At 44.3% G+C, this 15,081-nt stretch overlaps 1 protein-coding gene across 1 annotated transcript in view; it reads right to left on the bottom strand.

The window, feature by feature from the left end:
• Positions 1–675: 675 nt before the first annotated feature.
• Sec8 (exocyst complex component secretory 8) overlaps positions 676–15,081 on the bottom strand; it is a 68,295-nt gene continuing 53,889 nt past the window's right edge. The window contains exon 17 of the mRNA XM_089701152.1: positions 676–1,572. Within this exon, the coding sequence (XP_089557278.1) occupies positions 1,408–1,572 (165 nt within the window). The 3' untranslated portion in view covers positions 676–1,407. The remainder of the gene's footprint in view (positions 1,573–15,081) is intronic.

Raw genomic sequence — 15,081 nt, 5'->3', positions numbered from 1 at the left:
TGAGTTATTTTGATACCCGACTCCCGAGAAAGGACATAGGCTACCTTTTATTGCTTAAATAAAATTATAGTAAGTATTGGTGAAGATACTATAATATTTTATGTTAAGATTCTCTAATATAAAATATTACAGTATCTTAAGGTATCCGGTATCAGGGTTCTGACCATCATTTTTCTTTTTGTCATTGCGTACTAAGACCCTGTAGGACCGCCATCCTGTTACAAATGACCCGAAACACTGACACAAAATTTTGTGTCAGTGTTTCGGGTCATTTGTAACAGGATGTTGTCGATGACTTAATACATAAATAATTAAATCAAAATCTGTACTGTAGTTTTTTAGTAAGAGTTGCTGCAGTTATTTATATAATAACATGAAAGTTTTTTGTGTCGTAAGTATATGAAATCTGTAAATAGGTAGGCAGTTGAGTAATAGGTAGATGGTAGATCCTACATAAAATTCTAGTATTGCAGTGTCTTTAACCAGTCATTCAAAATAATTTTACCTATTTTTATTTATCTATTCAAGTAGGTCCAAAATATAGTCGTAAAATATTTTCTAGATATTTGTATTGCAGCTGCTAAGGCAGAACAATCACGTTTGCCGATTCAAATATTAAGTAGTAGTAGATCGGCTTCAAGGGAATGCATTTTTACAAAAAATAAAACCACAATGTAATTTTTATAATAAATTTATTAAATAAATAACTAATTAATTATTATAGTTAACAATGATATCATAATACAATAAGTCTGATTACATTGGGATCACCTTTATTCTTTAACATACTTGATTAAATATCTTACGTTTTTTTACAAAATAAAACAAAATTTAAATCCCCAGGTGCAAAAAAAGCATTTCTTAATTATATTGGAATATTTAATATCCGTTAAATAGAACTAATAGAGATGTTAACAAAACTAGGATTATAAGAGAGTAAGGCCAAAAGTACTTCAACTGTTTTCTATATTTTATAGCCATGCACATGTATATGTGGGGTAATAATTATTTACAGGGGAAATACCTTTCGCCTTAATTGAGTGGTGGGCAACACTTTGCATGCCTAGCCCTCTGAACGCTTGAGTCGTTTCGAATGTGTTGTAGATAGTTGCACTACTGTTTGCATCTGTTTACTGTGCTATCTTTTCGCGTGACCTGCACATTGTCATAATTTCCCCCGTACCCACCCCCCTTTTGACGTGACGTCTTATAATTCGATAGCGCCTCATAATTCGCAAAACATGACTCATGCAGCGTTACCTCGCTCTGAGGCGTTCCATAGGCTTGAAGTGAAAGCGAGAGCGCGGAACGAGCGACAAAGAAGCACAATCGGACGTTGTCACGTTCAACTATCGTCAGTAAACCGACTTTACAGACAACCAATTTTTTCACTTCCCCCCCTCCCCCCTACACAGTGACCCCCACATGCCCGAGCGCGGCGGACAGCTGCTTGAGATGCGCGCGCATGTCGGCGGCGGGCAGCGAGCGACGAGCGCCGATCACTTTGAACGCGTTCAAGTACTCAAGCTCAGAGAACTGAGGGCCCTTCTCGCGGACCGAAGCTATTATTTCCTGCAAAAAAACATGGAAAAATTTATAATTTATGTCAAACTAATACAAAAAAAAGAAAATGATCGCAACCGAAATATTATTTCCGCAATGGAAATGAGAATTATAAAAACCAGCAGAAATAATAGCCCTAACTATTCATACGGATAAAAATAAACGCATCTATACATCTAGCGCACGTGTACGTGGCAATTGTGCTAAAAATATAAAAACGTTTCTTGCGTAATGCTACACGTGCTAGTAAAATATAATTGTACCTTGCGTACCGCCTCACGTTTTAGCAGCATAAAATCGTCCCTCGCATACCGTCTCACGTTTTTGCAACATAAAATCGTACCTTGCGTGCGGCCTAACGTGTAGGCAACATAAAATCGTACCTTGCGTACTGACTCACGATTTAGCAACATAAAATCGTACCTTGCGTGCCGCCTCAAGTGTTAGCAAAATAAAATCGTACCTTGCGTGCGGCCTAACGTGTAGGCAACATAAAATCGTACCTTGCGTACTGACTCACGATTTAGCATCATAAAATCGTACCTTGCGTACCGCCTCACGTTTTAGCAGCATAAAATCGTCCCTCGCGTACCATCTCACGTGTTTGCAACATAAAATCGTACCTTGCGTGCGGCCTAACGTGTAGGCAACATAAAATCGTACCTTGCGTACTGACTCACGATTAAGCAACATAAAATCGTACCTCGCGTACCGTCTCACGTGTAAGCAGCATAAAATCGTACCTTGCGTACCGCCTCACGTGTTAGCAAAATAAAATCGTACTTTGCATACTGACTCACGGTTTAGCAACATAAAATCCTACCTTGCGTACCGCCTCACGTGTTAGCAACATAAAATCGTACCTCGCGTACCGTCTCACGTGTTAGCAGCATAAAATCGTACCTTGCATACTGACTCACGATTTAGCAACATAAAATCGTACCTTGCGTGCCGCCTCACGTGTTAGCATCATAAAATCGTACCTTGCGTACCGCCTCACGTTTTAGCAGCATAAAATCGTCCCTCGCGTACTGTCTCACGTGTTTGCAACATAAAATCGTACCTTGCGTGCGGCCTAACGTGTTAGCAGCATAAAATCGTCCCTCGCGTACCGTCTCACGTGTTTGCAACATAAAATCGTACCTTGCGTGCCGCCTCACGTGTTAGCAAAATAAAATCGTACCTTGCGTACTGACTCACGATTTAGCAACATAAAATCGTACCTTGCGTACCGCCTCACAATTAAGCATCATAAAATCGTACCTTGCGTACCGCCTCACGTTTAAGCAGCATAAAATCGTCCCTCGCGTACTGTCTCACGTGTTTGCAACATAAAATCGTACCTTGCGTGCGGCCTAACGTGTTAGCAGCATAAAATCGTCCCTCGCGTACCGTCTCACGTGTTTGCAACATAAAATCGTACCTTGCGTGCGGCCTGACGTGTTAGCAAAATAAAATCGTACCTTGCGTGCGGCCTTACGTGTAGGCAACATAAAATCGTACCTTGCGTACTGACTCATGATTTAGCAACATAAAATCGTACCTCGCGTACCGTCTCACGTGTTAGCAGCATAAAATCGTACCTTGCGTACTGACTCACGATTTAGCAACATAAAATCGTACCTTGCGTGCCGCCTCACGTGTTTGCAAAATAAAATCGTACCTTGCGTACTGACTCACGATTTAGCAACATAAAATCGTACCTCGCGTACCATCTCACGTGTTAGCAGCATAAAATCGTACCTTGCGCACTAACTCACGATTAAGCAAAATAAAATCGTACTTTGCATACTGACTCACGGTTTAGCAACATAAAATCCTACCTTGCGTACCGCCTCACGTGTTAGCAACATAAAATCGTACCTCGCGTACCGTCTCACGTGTTAGCAGCATAAAATCGAACCTTGCATACTGACTCACGATTTAGCAACATAAAATCGTACCTTGCGTGCCGCCTCACGTGTTAGCATCATAAAATCGTACCTTGCGTACCGCCTCACGTTTTAGCAGCATAAAATCGTCCCTCGCGTACTGTCTCACGTGTTTGCAACATAAAATCGTACCTTGCGTGCGGCCAAACGTGTTAGCAGCATAAAATCGTCCCTCGCGTACCGTCTCACGTGTTTGCAACATAAAATCGTACCTTGCATGCCGCCTCACGTGTTAGCAAAATAAAATCGTACCTTGCGTACTGACTCACGATTTAGCAACATAAAATCGTACCTTGCGTACCGCCTCACAATTAAGCATCATAACATCGTACCTTGCGTACCGCCTCACGTTTAAGCAGCATAAAATCGTCCCTCGCGTACTGTCTCACGTGTTTGCAACATAAAATCGTACCTTGCGTGCGGCCTAACGTGTAAGCAGCATAAAATCGTCCCTCGCATACCGTCTCACGTTTTTGCAACATAAAATCGTACCTTGCGTGCGGCCTAACGTGTAGGCAACATAAAATCGTACCTTGCGTACTGACTCACGATTTAGCAACATAAAATCGTACCTTGCGTGCCGCCTCACGTGTTAGCAACATAAAATCGTACCTTGCGTACTGACTCACGATTAAGCAACATAAAATCGTACCTTGCGTGCCGCCTCACGTGTGAGCAAAATAAAATCGTACCTTGCGTACTGACTCACGATTTAGCAACATAAAATCGTACCTCGCGTACCGTCTCACGTGTTAGCAACATAAAATCGTACCTTGCGTACTGACTCACGATTTAACAACATAAAATCGTACCTTGCGTACCGCCTCACAATTTAGCATCATAAAATCGTACCTTGCGTACCGCCTCACGATTTAGCATCATAAAATCGTACCTTGCGTACCGCCTCACGTTTTAGCAGCATAAAATCGTCCCTCGCGTACCGTCTCACGTGTTTGCAACATAAAATCGTACCTTGCGTGCCGCCTCACGTGTTAGCAAAATAAAATCGTACCTCGCGTACCGTCTCACGTGTTAGCAACATAAAATCGTACCTTGCGTACTGACTCACGATTTAACAACATAAAATCGTACCTTGCGTACCGCCTCACAATTTAGCATCATAAAATCGTACCTTGCGTACCGCCTCACGATTTAGCATCATAAAATCGTACCTTGCGTACCGCCTCACGTTTTAGCAGCATAAAATCGTCCCTCGCGTACCGTCTCACGTGTTTGCAACATAAAATCGTACCTTGCGTACCGCCTCACGTTTTAGCAGCATAAAATCGTACCTCGCGTACCGTCTCACGTGTTAGCAGCATAAAATCGTACCTTGCGTACTGACTCACGATTTAGCAACATAAAATCGTACCTTGCGTGCCACCTCACGTGTTAGCAAAATAAAATCGTACCTTGCGTACTGACTCACGATTTAGCAACATAAAATCGTACCTTGCGTGCCGCCTCACGTGTGAGCAAAATAAAATCGTACCTTGCGTACTGACTCACGATTTAGCAACATAAAATCGTACCTCGCGTACCGTCTCACGTGTTAGCAGCATAAAATCGTACCTTGCGTACTGACTCACGATTTAGCAACATAAAATCGTACCTCGCGTACCGTCTCACGTGTTTGCAACATAAAATCGTACCTTGCGTGCCGTCTCACGTGTTAGCAGCATAAAATCGTACCTTGCATACTGACTCACGATTTAGCAACATAAAATCGTACCTTGCGTGCCGCCTCACGTGTTAGCATCATAAAATCGTACCTTGCGTACCGCCTCACGTTTTAGCAGCATAAAATCGTCCCTCGCGTACTGTCTCACGTGTTTGCAACATAAAATCGTACCTTGCGTGCGGCCTAACGTGTTAGCAGCATAAAATCGTCCCTCGCGTACCGTCTCACGTGTTTGCAACATAAAATCGTACCTTGCATGCCGCCTCACGTGTTAGCAAAATAAAATCGTACCTTGCGTACTGACTCACGATTTAGCAACATAAAATCGTACCTTGCGTACCGCCTCACAATTTAGCATCATAACATCGTACCTTGCGTACCGCCTCACGTTTAAGCAGCATAAAATCGTCCCTCGCGTACTGTCTCACGTGTTTGCAACATAAAATCGTACCTTGCGTGCGGCCTAACGTGTAAGCAGCATAAAATCGTCCCTCGCATACCGTCTCACGTTTTTGCAACATAAAATCGTACCTTGCGTGCGGCCTAACGTGTAGGCAACATAAAATCGTACCTTGCGTACTGACTCACGATTTAGCAACATAAAATCGTACCTTGCGTGCCGCCTCACGTGTTAGCAAAAAAAATCGTACCTTGCGGCCTAACGTGTAGGCAACATAAAATCGTACCTTGCGTACTGACTCACTATTTAGCATCATAAAATCGTACCTTGCGTACCGCCTCACGTTTTAGCAGCATAAAATCGTCCCTCGCGTACCGTTTCACGTTTTTGCAACATAAAATCGTACCTTGCGTGCGGCCTAACGTGTAGGCAACATAAAATCGTACCTTGCTTACTGACTCACGATTAAGCAAAATAAAATCGTACCTTGCGTGCCGCCTCACGTGTGAGCAAAATAAAATCGTACCTTGCGTACTGACTCACGATTTAGCAACATAAAATCGTACCTTGCGTACCGCCTCACAATTTAGCATCATAACATCGTACCTTGCGTACCGCCTCACGTTTAAGCAGCATAAAATCGTCCCTCGCGTACTGTCTCACGTGTTTGCAACATAAAATCGTACCTTGCGTGCGGCCTAACGTGTAAGCAGCATAAAATCGTCCCTCGCATACCGTCTCACGTTTTTGCAACATAAAATCGTACCTTGCGTGCGGCCTAACGTGTAGGCAACATAAAATCGTACCTTGCGTACTGACTCACGATTTAGCAACATAAAATCGTACCTTGCGTGCCGCCTCACGTGTTAGCAAAATAAAATCGTACCTTGCGTACTGACTCACTATTAAGCATCATAAAATCGTACCTTGCGTACTGACTCACTATTAAGCATCATAAAATCGTACCTTGCGTACCGCCTCACGTTTTAGCAGCATAAAATCGTCCCTCGCGTACCGTCTCACGTTTTTGCAACATAAAATCGTACCTTGCGTGCGGCCTAACGTGTAGGCAACATAAAATCGTAAATTGCGTACTGACTCACGATTAAGCAACATAAAATCGTACCTTGCGTGCCGCCTCACGTGTGAGCAAAATAAAATCGTACCTTGCGTACTGACTCACGATTTAGCAACATAAAATCGTACCTCTAATAAAATCGTACCTTGCGTACTGACTCACGATTTAGCAACATAAAATCGTACCTCGCGTACCGTCTCACGTGTTAGCAACATAAAATCGTACCTTGCGTACTGACTCACGATTTAACAACATAAAATCGTACCTTGCGTACCGCCTCACAATTTAGCATCATAAAATCGTACCTTGCGTACCGCCTCACGTTTTAGCAGCATAAAATCGTCCCTCGCGTACTGTCTCACGTGTTTGCAACATAAAATCGTACCTTGCGTGCGGCCTAACGTGTTAGCAGCATAAAATCGTCCCTCGCGTACCGTCTCAGGTGTTTGCAACATAAAATCGTACCTTACGTGCGGCCTGACGTGTGAGCAAAATAAAATCGTACCTTACGTACTGACTCACGATTAAGCAACATAAAATCGTACCTTGCGTGCCGCCTCACGTGTTAGCAAAATAAAATCGTACCTTGCGTACTGACTCACGATTTAGCAACATAAAATCGTACCTTGCGTACCGCCTCACGATTTAGCATCATAAAATCGTACCTTGCGTACCGCCTCACGTTTTAGCAGCATAAAATCGTCCCTCGCGTACCGTCTCACGTGTTTGCAACATAAAATCGTACCTTGCATGCCGCCTCACGTGTTAGCAAAATAAAATCGTACCTTGCGTACTGACTCACGATTGAGCAACATAAAATCGTACCTTGCGTACCGTCTCACGTTTTTGCAACATAAAATCGTACCTTGCGTGCGGCCTAACGTGTAAGCAGCATAAAATCGTCCCTCGCGTACCGTCTCACGTGTTTGCAACATAAAATCGTACCTTGCGTGCGGCCTGACGTGTAAGCAAAATAAAATCGTACCTTGCGTGCGGCTTTTCGTGTAGGCAACATAAAATCGTACCTTGCGTACTGACTCACGATTTAGCAACATAAAATCGTACCTCGCGTACCGTCTCACGTGTTAGCAGCATAAAATCGTACCTTGCGTACTGACTCACGATTTAGCAACATAAAATCGTACCTTGCGTGCCACCTCACGTGTGAGCAAAATAAAATCGTACCTTGCGTACTGGCTCACGATTTAGCAACATAAAATCGTACCTCGCGTACCGTCTCACGTGTTAGCAACATAAAATCGTACCTCGCGTGCAGCCTTACGTGTAGGCAACATAAAATCGTACCTTGCGTACTGACTCATGATTAAGCAACATAAAATCGTACCTCGCGTACCGTCTCACGTGTAAGCAGCATAAAATCGTACCTTGCGTACTGACTCACGACTAAGCAACATAAAATCGTACCTTGCGTGCCGCCTCACGTGTTAGCAAAATAAAATCGTACCTTGCGTACTGACTCACGATTTAGCAGCATAAAATCGTACCTTGCGTGCCGCCTCACGTGTGAGCAAAATAAAATCGTACCTTGCGTACTGACTCACGATTTAGCAACATAAAATCGTACCTCGCGTACCGTCTCACGTGTTAGCAACATAAAATCGTACCTCGCGTGCAGCCTTACGTGTAGGCAACATAAAATCGTACCTTGCGTACTGACTCATGATTTAGCAACATAAAATCGTACCTCGCGTACCGTCTCACGTGTAAGCAACATAAAATCGTACCTTGCGTGCCGCCTCACGTGTAAGCAAAATAAAATCGTACCTTGCGTACTGACTCACGATTTAGCAACATAAAATCGTACCTTGCGTACCGCCTCACAATTTAGCATCATAAAATCGTACCTTGCGTACCGCCTCACGTTTGAGCAGCATAAAAATCGTCCCTCGCGTACCGTCTCACGTGTTTGCAACATAAAATCGTACCTTGCGTGCGGCCTAACGTGTTTGCAAAATAAAATCGTACCTTGCGTACTGACTCACGATTTAGCAACATAAAATCGTACCTTGCGTACCGCCTCACAATTAAGCATCATAAAATCGTACCTTGCGTACCGCCTCACGTTTTAGCAGCATAAAATCGTCCCTCGCGTACTGTCTCACGTGTTTGCAACATAAAATCGTACCTCGCGTACCGTCTCACGTGTTAGCAACATAAAATCGTACCTCGCGTGCAGCCTTACGTGTAGGCAACATAAAATCGTACCTTGCGTACTGACTCATGATTTAGCAACATAAAATCGTACCTCGCGTACCGTCTCACGTGTAAGCAGCATAAAATCGTACCTTGCGTACTGACTCACGATTTAGCAACATAAAATCGTACCTTGCGTACCGCCTCACAATTTAGCATCATAAAATCGTACCTTGCGTACCGCCTCACGTTTGAGCAGCATAAAAATCGTCCCTCGCGTACCGTCTCACGTGTTTGCAACATAAAATCGTACCTTGCGTGCGGCCTAACGTGTTTGCAAAATAAAATCGTACCTTGCGTACTGACTCACGATTTAGCAACATAAAATCGTACCTTGCGTACCGCCTCACAATTAAAAATCATAAAATCGTACCTTGCGTACCGCCTCACGTTTTAGCAGCATAAAATCGTCCCTCGCGTACTGTCTCACGTGTTTGCAACATAAAATCGTACCTTGCGTGCGGCCTAACGTGTTAGCAGCATAAAATCGTCCCTCGCGTACCGTCTCACGTGTTTGCAACATAAAATCGTACCTTGCGTGCGGTCTGACGTGTAAGCAAAATAAAATCGTACCTTGCGTGCGGCCTTACGTGTAGGCAACATAAAATCGTACCTTGCGTGCGGCCTAACGTGTTTGCAAAATAAAATCGTACCTTGCGTACTGACTCACGATTTAGCAACATAAAATCGTACCTTGCGTACCGCCTCACAATTAAGCATCATAAAATCGTACCTTGCGTACCGCCTCACGTTTTAGCAGCATAAAATCGTCCCTCGCGTACCGTCTCACGTGTAAGCAGCATAAAATCGTACCTTGCGTACTGACTCACGATTAAGCAACATAAAATCGTACCTTGCGTGCCACCTCACGTGTTAGCAAAATAAAATCGTACCTTGCGTACTGACTCACGATTTAGCAACATAAAATCGTACCTTGCGTGCCGCCACACGTGTTAGCAAAATAAAATCGTACCTTGCGTACTGACTCATGATTTAGCAACATAAAATCGTACCTCGCGTACCGTCTCACGTGTTAGCAGCATAAAATCGTACCTTGCGTACTGACTCACGATTTAGCAACATAAAATCGTACCTTGCGTGCCGCCTCACGTGTTTGCAAAATAAAATCGTACCTTGCGTACTCACTCACGATTTAGCAACATAAAATCGTACCTCGCGTACCGTCTCACGTGTTTGCAACATAAAATCGTACCTTGCGTGCCGTCTCACGTGTTAGCAGCATAAAATCGTACCTTGCGTACTGACTCACGATTTAGCAACATAAAATCGTACCTTGCGTGCCGCCTCACGTGTTTGCAAAATAAAATCGTACCTTGCGTACTGACTCACGATTTAGCAACATAAAATCGTACCTCGCGTACCGTCTCACGTGTTTGCAACATAAAATCGTACCTTGCGTGCCGTCTCACGTGTAAGCAGCATAAAATCGTACCTTGCATACTGACTCACGATTTAGCAACATAAAATCGTACCTAGCGTGCCGCCTCACGTGTTAGCATCATAAAATCGTACCTTGCGTACCGCCTCACGTTTTAGCAGCATAAAATCGTCCCTCGCGTACTGTCTCACGTGTTTGCAACATAAAATCGTACCTTGCGTGCGGCCTAACGTGTAAGCAGCATAAAATCGTCCCTCGCATACCGTCTCACGTTTTTGCAACATAAAATCGTACCTTGCGTGCGGCCTAACGTGTAGGAAACATAAAATCGTACCTTGCGTACTGACTCACGATTTAGCAACATAAAATCGTACCTTGCGTGCCGCCTCACGTGTTAGCAAAATAAAATCGTACCTTGCGTGCGGCCTAACGTGTAGGCAACATAAAATCGTACCTTGCGTACTGACTCACTATTTAGCATCATAAAATCGTACCTTGCGTACCGCCTCACGTTTTAGCAGCATAAAATCGTCCCTCGCGTACCGTCTCACGTTTTTGCAACATAAAATCGTACCTTGCGTGCGGCCTAACGTGTAGGCAACATAAAATCGTACCTTGCATACTGACTCACGATTAAGCAACATAAAATCGTACCTTGCGTGCCGCCTCACGTGTGAGCAAAATAAAATCGTACCTTGCGTACTGACTCACGATTTAGCAACATAAAATCGTACCTTGCGTACCGCCTCACAATTTAGCATCATAACATCGTACCTTGCGTACCGCCTCACGTTTAAGCAGCATAAAATCGTCCCTCGCGTACTGTCTCACGTGTTTGCAACATAAAATCGTACCTTGCGTGCGGCCTAACGTGTAAGCAGCATAAAATCGTCCCTCGCATACCGTCTCACGTTTTTGCAACATAAAATCGTACCTTGCGTTCGGCCTAACGTGTAGGCAACATAAAATCGTACCTTGCGTACTGACTCACGTTTTAGCAGCATAAAATCATCCCTCGCGTACTGACTCACGATTAAGCAACATAAAATCGTACCTTGCGTGCCACCTCACGTGTTAGCAAAATAAAATCGTACCTTGCGTACTGACTCACGATTTAGCATCATAAAATCGTACCTCGCGTACCGTCTCACGTGTTAGCAACATAAAATCGTACCTTGCGTACCGCCTCACGATTTAGCATCATAAAATCGTACCTTGCGTACCGCCTCACGTTTTAGCAGCATAAAATCGTCCCTCGCGTACCGTCTCACGTGTTTGTAACATAAAATCGTACCTTGCGTGCCGCCTCACGTGTTTGCAACATAAAATCGTACCTTGCGTGCGGCCTGACGTGTAAGCAAAATAAAATCGTACCTTGCGTGCGGCCTTACGTGTAGGCAACATAAAATCGTACCTTGCGTACTGACTCACGATTTAGCAACATAAAATCGTACCTCGCGTACCGTCTCACGTGTTAGCAGCATAAAATCGTACCTTGCGTACTGACTCACGATTAAGCAACATAAAATCGTACCTTGCGTGCCACCTCACGTGTTAGCAAAATAAAATCGTACCTTGCGTACTGACTCACGATTAAGCAACATAAAATCGTACCTTGCGTGCCGCCTCACGTGTGAGCAAAATAAAATCGTACCTTGCGTACTGACTCACGATTTAGCAACATAAAATCGTACCTCGCGTACCGTCTCACGTGTTAGCAACATAAAATCGTACCTTGCGTACTGACTCACGATTTAACAACATAAAATCGTACCTTGCGTACCGCCTCACAATTTAGCATCATAAAATCGTACCTTGCGTACCGCCTCACGTTTTAGCAGCATAAAATCGTCCCTCGCGTACTGTCTCACGTGTTTGCAACATAAAATCGTACCTTGCGTGCGGCCTAACGTGTTAGCAGCATAAAATCGTCCCTTGCGTACCGTCTCAGGTGTTTGCAACATAAAATCGTACCTTACGTGCGGCCTGACGTGTGAGCAAAATAAAATCGTACCTTACGTACTGACTCACGATTAAGCAACATAAAATCGTACCTTGCGTGCCGCCTCACGTGTTAGCAAAATAAAATCGTACCTTGCGTACTGACTCACGATTTAGCAACATAAAATCGTACCTTGCGTACCGCCTCACGATTTAGCATCATAAAATCGTACCTTGCGTACCGCCTCACGTTTTAGCAGCATAAAATTGTCCCTCGCGTACCGTCTCACGTGTTTGCAACATAAAATCGTACCTTGCATGCCGCCTCACGTGTTAGCAAAATAAAATCGTACCTTGCGTACTGACTCACGATTGAGCAACATAAAATCGTACCTTGCGTACCGTCTCACGTTTTTGCAACATAAAATCGTACCTTGCGTGCGGCCTAACGTGTTAGCAGCATAAAATCGTCCCTCGCGTACCGTCTCACGTGTTTGCAACATAAAATCGTACCTTGCGTGCGGCCTGACGTGTAAGCAAAATAAAATCGTACCTTGCGTGCGGCTTTACGTGTAGGCAACATAAAATCGTACCTTGCGTACTGACTCATGATTTAGCAACATAAAATCGTACCTCGCGTACCGTCTCACGTGTTAGCAGCATACAATCGTACCTTGCGTACTGACTCACGATTTAGCAACATAAAATCGTACCTTGCGTGCCGCCTCACGATTTAGCAACATAAAATCGTACCTCGCGTACCGTCTCACGTGTTTGCAACATAAAATCGTACCTTGCGTGCCGTCTCACGTGTTAGCAGCATAAAATCGTACCTTGCATACTGACTCACGATTTAGCAACATAAAATCGTACCTTGCGTACCGCCTCACAATTTAGCATCATAACATCGTACCTTGCGTACCGCCTCACGTTTAAGCAGCATAAAATCGTCCCTCGCGTACTGTCTCACGTGTTTGCAACATAAAATCGTACCTTGCGTGCGGCCTAACGTGTAAGCAGCATAAAATCGTCCCTCGCATACCGTCTCACGTTTTTGCAACATAAAATCGTACCTTGCGTGCGGCCTAACGTGTAGGAAACATAAAATCGTACCTTGCGTACTGACTCACGATTTAGCAACATAAAATCGTACCTTGCGTGCCGCCTCATGTGTTAGCAAAATAAAATCGTACCTTGCGTGCGGCCTAACGTGTAGGCAACATAAAATCGTACCTTGCGTACTGACTCACTATTAAGCATCATAAAATCGTACCTTGCGTACCGCCTCACGTTTTAGCAGCATAAAATCGTCCCTCGCGTACCGTCTCACGTTTTTGCAACATAAAATCGTACCTTGCGTGCGGCCTAACGTGTAGGCAACATAAAATCGTACCTTGCATACTGACTCACGATTAAACAACATAAAATCGTACCTTGCGTGCCGCCTCACGTGTGAGCAAAATAAAATCGTACCTTGCGTACTGACTCACGATTTAGCAACATAAAATCGTACCTTGCGTACCGCCTCACAATTTAGCATCATAACATCGTACCTTGCGTACCGCCTCACGTTTAAGCAGCATAAAATCGTCCCTCGCGTACTGTCTCACGTGTTTGCAACATAAAATCGTACCTTGCGTGCGGCCTAACGTGTAAGCAGCATAAAATCGTCCCTCGCATACCGTCTCACGTTTTTGCAACATAAAATCGTACCTTGCGTGCGGCCTAACGTGTAGGCAACATAAAATCGTACCTTGCGTACTGACTCACGATTTAGCAACATAAAATCGTACCTTGCGTGCCGCCTCACGTGTTAGCAAAATAAAATCGTACCTTGCGTGCGGCCTAACGTGTAGGCAACATAAAATCGTACCTTGCGTACTGACTCACTATTTAGCATCATAAAATCGTTCCTTGCGTACCGCCTCACGTTTTAGCAGCATAAAATCGTCCCTCGCGTACCGTCTCACGTTTTTGCAACATAAAATCGTACCTTGCGTGCGGCCTAACGTGTAGGCAACATAAAATCGTACCTTGCGTACTGACTCACGATTAAGCAACATAAAATCGTACCTTGCGTGCCGCCTCACGTGTGAGCAAAATAAAATCGTACCTTGCGTACTGACTCACGATTTAGCATCATAAAATCGTACCTTGCGTACCGCCTCACGTTTTAGCAGCATAAAATCGTACCTCTAATAAAATCGTACCTTGCGTACTGACTCACGATTTAGCAACATAAAATCGTACCTCGCGTACCGTCTCACGTGTTAGCAACATAAAATCGTACCTTGCGTACTGACTCACGATTTAACAACATAAAATCGTACCTTGCGTACCGCCTCACAATTTAGCATCATAAAATCGTACCTTGCGTACCGCCTCACGTTTTAGCAGCATAAAATCGTCCCTCGCGTACTGTCTCACGTGTTTGCAACATAAAATCGTACCTTGCGTGCGGCCTAACGTGTTAGCAGCATAAAATCGTCCCTCGCGTACCGTCTCAGGTGTTTGCAACATAAAATCGTACCTTACGTGCGGCCTGACGTGTGAGCAAAATAAAATCGTACCTTACGTACTGACTCACGATTAAGCAACATAAAATCGTACCTTGCGTGCCGCCTCACGTGTTAGCAAAATAAAATCGTACCTTGCGTACTGACTCACGATTTAGCAACATAAAATCGTACCTTGCGTACCGCCTCACGATTTAGCATCATAAAATCGTACCTTGCGTACCGCCTCACGTTTTAGCAGCATAAAATCGTCCCTCGCGTACCGTCTCACGTGTTTGCAACATAAAATCGTACCTTGCATACTAACTCACGATTAAGCAACATAAAATCGTACCTTGCGTGCCGCCTCACGTGTGAG

This window comes from Colias philodice, chromosome 11 (assembly GCF_061535455.1).
Source record: "Colias philodice isolate Cphi_HAF_F1 chromosome 11, ilColPhil1 Martin Lab GWU primary, whole genome shotgun sequence".
Lineage (NCBI taxonomy): Eukaryota > Metazoa > Arthropoda > Insecta > Lepidoptera > Pieridae > Colias > Colias philodice.
The sequence above is the reverse complement of the archived record's forward strand: the minus strand, read 5'-3'. Positions and strand labels throughout refer to the sequence as shown.